The sequence below is a fragment of the Notolepis coatsorum genome, assembly GCF_963971535.1.
Source record: "Notolepis coatsorum genome assembly, chromosome: 1".
Taxonomy (NCBI): Eukaryota; Metazoa; Chordata; class Actinopteri; order Aulopiformes; family Paralepididae; genus Notolepis; species Notolepis coatsorum.
The window spans coordinates 282689358-282695357 of record NC_140165.1 but is presented as its reverse complement, the minus strand read 5'-3'; the positions used below and the strand labels follow the sequence as shown (position 1 = coordinate 282695357).

Below are 6000 nucleotides of genomic sequence, written 5' to 3'. Positions count from 1 at the left end.
GGTGCTGATTCATCAATGTCTACACCTGAATATTTACCCTGGCCACCTTGGAAACTAAACATGTTGCTAATGCTAATCTAACCTTTATCCCCATATAATGTGTATGCAAGAGGCTGTATTATTAACGCAAATGGAGCAATGTTTAAAAATAAATAAAAAGATTAGCAGAGTTATGAGCAAGTATTTATGCTAAAAGTCATAACATTAGCATGGTTAAAGGTGCTTTACGTGCTATTTCTTTGTTAAGTAAGTGCTAAGTAGCTCTACAGTCCAACAGCCATCACTGATGAAACACTGAGGGCGGGATCCACAAAGGTTTTGATAATTTTCGTGAAAATCCCACTCGCACACACACACACACTCTCTCATGCTCGCTCGATTGCGTTCACACCAACAGCAAACCGCACCATGCTCCACTTTGAAAGGGACAGAGTCCCAACTTTAATCAACAGTATTATGGCGTTAAATACGTTTGTTTAAACAAGTGAACGTTCTCCGAGCTCTCTCTCTCTCTCTGCCTCTCTCAGCGCTGCGAGCCAACTGCGCTGGAGCAGATCAGGGGAAAACTCCACACATAATGGCGTGTCTGCGCTGGTATCTCATCCGCGCAATGTCCTTAATGAATAGCTCGCAAAGACGGAGCAGATAACACATGCAAACCCTGTGCAGTTAAGTGCAATTCCCACCGCGCAATCCATTCTTAGTGGATCCCGTCCTTAGTTTGACTGGAAGTTAGTCAAAATGCCAATATCACATGCCTTTAACAAAAAACTATACACTGTAACACGTTACAATGGGGTGTTTGATTAAATACACGTTCTACTGACCCATAATTACATTATTAGTTCTGCAAGTAAGGCAAAGTAACTTTTAGAATGATGCTGCACTTCTACTGGAGCGTGTGTGTGTGTGTGTGTGTGTGTGTGTGTGTGTGTGTGTGTGTGTGTGTGTGTGTGTGTGTGTGTGTGTGTGTGTGTGTGTGTGTGTGTGAGAGGGTCATATCTCCATCACAAGGGAGTAACAGCTGCAGCCTCTGGGCCGAACAAGGAGAAGAGGGAGACAGGGAATGAAGTACGAGACGGAGGAGAAACAGGACAGTTACATAACAGAGGAGGAGGAGGGGACAATATTATGACCTTCCACTGCCTCAGCTGGACTATCAATATTGTTCCCTCTATTTATTGTCCCTCCCCCCACACGCACGCACGCACGCTTTGTTTTGTTCTTGACTTATTGTGATGTTTCTTCTTGACTTGTTTAAAGAAGACGTGTACGGCCCATGGGGACATTAACGTGTGTTGTCGGGCCTTACAAATACATTTTATTTGATTTGATTTATTGCAATATTAATGGTGTAATTTCAGCGGGGGAAAGTGTTGGGTGCTGTGGAGTCAGTTATGATGTTTATAATATATATTCCCTTGGGGCGCCACGGTGGCGCACCATGTAGCTGCGCTCGCAGTGTAATGGCAGCGTCCGGGGTTCGAATCCGGCCCGGGGACCTATGCTGCATGTCTTCCCCATCTCTTCACCCAACTTTCCTCTCTGCCTGTCCTATCCAATAAAGCTGTAAAATGAGAACGTTTGCTTCTATTTTTTACCCTCCATTTCCAAACGTCTGTACTCACGTGGGAAGTTGTACATGAAGCAGGCCTGGGCGCAGATCATCCACTCGGCCCGCGTCTCACAGAAGATGGCAATGTTGTTGTGCGGCCGCTGGCCCAACACCGCCAAGCCGCTGCCCAGCTGGGAGGCCGCAGCATGGGTCTCCTCGAAGGACAGCCACCGGTACTCCCCCAAGATCACCTGTAGAGGGAGAGAGAGAGAGAGAGAGAGAGAGAGAGAGAGAGAGAGAGAGAGAGAGAGAGAGAGAGAGAGAGAGAGACAGAGGGGGGGGGGGAAGACAGCGAGAGAGAAAGAGAGAGAGGGGGGGGGTGACGAGGTGACGAGAGAGAGAGAGAGAGAGAGAGAGAGAGAGAGAGAGAGAGAGAGAGAGAGAGAGAGAGAGAGAGAGACAGAGAGAGAGGGGGGGGAAGACAGCGGGAGAGAGAAAGAGAAAGAGAGAGAGGGGGGGGTGAGGAGGCGACGAGAGAGAGAGAGATGAGGGAGAGAGGGAGAGAGGGAGAGAGCGGGAGAGATAAATAGGGTTGGAGGGGTGAGGGGCGGAGGGAGGGGTCAAGAGGTGGATGGAGAGGATGAGAGAATTAGGGAGGGAGATAGGGAGAGAGAGAGGGAGAATGAATGGACTCTCCATGACGACACTGTCATCTGACTGTATGTATCTATGACTGAAGAAGGCTACTTCTCATTGGCTGATATTTACGTGTGTTGACAAAGCCTAGGGCCTGACTCTGTGTGTGTTTCATACTCGCAACCACACACACACACCTACACACACACACACACACACACACACACACACACACACACACAAAACACACACAACACACACACACACACACACACACACACACACACACACGTTGTTGAGTTGATACTGTCCCCTGCTGGTTGGTCATTGTTGGTACAACACAAACTAATAAGCCTGAAAGCACACCATTATGAACACACATACTTATTATCTTTCATAACTCATCATAAGTCCAAATACTCAGAATACTTTAGCCAGTTTACTAGCAATAGAAATGACAGATCAAAATAAACTGAAAACGAGTTGCCACAGTCTATCCTTGTATCTACAGCACACTCAGTTAATCTTCCCAGTCCCATGATTTTACTTTCAGTGGTGGGGCACCTGTTTGTTCCCATTTGGATTACAGATTGCGCCTTTAAAGTTCCAAATATGTATTCAAATATGTATTAAAATATTTATTTCAATAATCTAACTGGATGTGTGCGTTTGTTTGTGTGGCTTTGTGTGTGTGTGTGTGTGTGTGTGACTGTGTGTGTGTGTGTGTGTGTGCATGTGTGTGTGTGTGTGTGTGTGTGTGTGTGTGTGTGTGTGTGTGTGTGTGTGTGTGTGTGTGTGTGTGTGACGTGCGTGCGTGCAGAGAAGCGTAGGTAGCTATTAGCTAAACACTAGCATGTTCAAAAAAGGAATTAGTGCACTCCAGAAAAGGCATTCTTACTTGTGTGATTAAAATGCCTTTAATATCTTGGCAATAAGGAGGATAAAAACACAGAAAGGAAGGAAGCACCACCCAGGCGTAGCGGCCTACATACTTTCACCAGCACCTCACTCTGTACACTGGAGGTCAGCTGATGATATTTCTTCACTGGTATGAACTCTAGCATGTTGTCTTGCTGCAAGCAGCGTTACAACAGTGAATCAAGTGTTTCAGATTGGAGGGATTATGCAAGTAGGACTTACTGGGGTCATTGGTACGTAATCAAAAGTACACACATACTGTACATATATATACATTGCTTTGAAAAAGTATTGAGACCCATTATCAATTCACACATACTTCACTGAATTACAAATTATAATTGACATTTAGTTCTGTGTGACATTTTACACAAAACTGTGCAGAGCCATTTTAAGAATTCACATAATGTAGTTCTTCTTGTGCCCCAGGAAGTTCAGTCAGTATTTGTGAACATACACCACTCTCTCCTGAAGCTAGAAAATCATCCTTTATTCGTAAAATCTTTGTATGAGCTCTTCAGCCAAATGAGGGTCATATTCTAGGAGGATAGTTAGAAAGTCTGAACAGGAATTAAAAGTTCATACAAACATTTGATGGCCTCATAAAATCAGAGCTCCATTCATTGTCTATGGAGAAGCCCCAGATTTTACATCCCAGTGACATCACCAATTGGAGGGTTCTCTCTCTGATTACTCGCTTTAGTGAAACACTGATTCAACTGTCCTGGGGCACTGGAAGAACATGCATTCTTATAATCGGTAGCATTCACATTTAAGTGGTCATTTGTGAAATAATATTATGTACCATCATGTCTGAATGTTCACATCATTCGTGTGCTAAATTAGGCTAGCTTGCAACTGGATAGCTCCCTACTGAAGGCACAGAGGAAATTGGTATCTATCTTCTTGTCCGACTCTGGCGAAGACGGTAAGCGCATTTCCCATAATGTTGGCATCTTCCTTTAACATCAACAAGAACCCTCCATACCTTCTTAAAGACCTTCCTGTTGCCCTGCCTCCCATACCTCCATACCTTCTTAAAGACCTTCCCGTTGCCCTGCCTCCCATCCCTCCATACCTTCTTAAAGACCTTCCCGTTGCCCTGCCTCCCATCCCTCCATACCTTCTTAAAGACCTTCCCGTTGCCCTGCCTCCCATCCCTCCATACCTTCTTAAAGACCTTCCCGTTGCCCTGCCTCCCATCCCTCCATACCTTCTTAAAGACCTTCCCATTGCCCTGCCTCCCATCCCTCCATACCTTCTTAAAGACCTTCCCGTTGCCCTGCCTCCCATCCCTCCATACCTTCTTAAAGACCTTCCCGTTGCCCTGCCTCCCATCCCTCCATACCTTCTTAAAGACCTTCCCGTTGCCCTGCCTCCCATCCCTCCATACCTTCTTAAAGACCTTCCCGTTGCCCTGCCTCCCATCCCTCCATACCTTCTTAAAGACCTTCCCGTTGCCCTGCCTCCCATCCCTCCATACCTTCTTAAAGACCTTCCCGTTGCCCTGCCTCTCGTCCTCCTCGTTGAGCAGCTCACGGGTGCCCAGGCAGTCCTTGCGGGGGAAGCGACGGACCGCATACTCGAACACCTTATCCAGCGTGTCCATCCCAGCGTGCATCACCGTCGCCAGCCTCTTGGCGGCGGCCAGCGCCCGGTAGGGCCCCTCATCATGATGCCCCGACGCCGAGCGGGCCTTTGCCCTCCCGGCCCGCTCTGCCTCCGACCCGCCGATGCCCGGCTCGGGCCCTGAGAACGAGGCGACGAGGTAGGAGGGCAGGAAGGTGATGAAGGTGTAGATCCACACCATGAGGTGGAAGAGGAGCAGGAGCATGGGGTTCAGGTCCTCCTTTAGCCTCATCTCCACCGTAACCTTTGTTTACCCAGGGTAGGTTGACTGGGGCGTTGGGAGGGAATGTGAGAAGGAGCAGCGTGTCTTTAGAGGAGAGGGGTGATCCACGGGTGTCTCTGTTTCCTCTCCGGTCTCTTCTTCGGCTGTTCTCTCTATCCCTCTCAGTGATGACACTGATCCTTTCCTGCTGCCCTCCTGTCACTCCAGCAGACTAGATGACTCTTTCCCTCTCCGTCTCGTCCTATTTCTCTCTCCTTCTCTTCTCCTCTGGTCAGCTTGTTTCACTTCTACGCTTCACTCCTGGAAAAACACAACAGACTGACGTTACTCCTTTCGCAATCACCAGATTGCACCTTCCACTTCACCGCAATACCAGTTTCACAATTACTCAGTGTGATTACGATGTACAACAAAGCACTGTGAGACCATTATTGTGTTGGGCTTTAGCCAGCCATTCCACACATTACCACCCTGGGTTGTACAAGAGGGTTGAGTCATACTGTCTTCGGCTCTCAGAAAGCAGAATGGAACGCTGTTAAAAGGGAGACTTACGGTAAACACATGTTGACTGTGTGAACCCTGACAGTAAAGATGTATTCAAATATTTCAAATTAATTTCTTTGAAACAGGAAGTGAGGTCACAAATGTCTACCTAAACATGGGTGCTTCCCTGTGACCTTTTTCATTTCTTAAATTTTTGTCACGCTATTCAGAAAATGGTTGAAATGGAGATATTGGCAATTTTGAGTGCTTTGAGATGTTATCTATGAGACTCCTTATTTGCAAAACGTAATAGGACTTGTAAATACGTTAGTCATTGTTAGATTGTACGGCTGTTTTTCCCTGCACTCTATTCAAACAACTACAATGTCGAGGGGAGGGGCTGAGTTAAGTTTTGGGGGGGCGCAGTATTGATGAAATGAGAGGAGAGGAGACGCACCAAAATCCATTCCGAAACAACGGGCCCAGTACTTTGTTGGCGGTGTGAAAATATGCAGAGAAATATCTTTGGAACCGTTTGTGTTCAATTGTATCTGAA

At 46.9% G+C, this 6000-nt stretch overlaps 1 protein-coding gene across 1 annotated transcript in view; it reads right to left on the bottom strand.

Annotated features, from left to right (window-relative positions):
- The window catches only part of acsl3a (acyl-CoA synthetase long chain family member 3a), a gene marked incomplete at its 3' end in the record, with an annotated part of 143872 nt that overhangs the window by 68300 nt on the left and 69572 nt on the right, over positions 1-6000 (bottom strand). Inside the window, exons 2-3 of the mRNA XM_084328095.1 lie at positions 4593-5261; positions 1629-1806 (exon numbers count right to left, since the gene is read on the bottom strand). Coding sequence (XP_084184221.1) covers positions 1629-1806; positions 4593-4970 — 556 coding nt within the window. The 5' untranslated portion in view covers positions 4971-5261. The remainder of the gene's footprint in view (positions 1-1628; positions 1807-4592; positions 5262-6000) is intronic.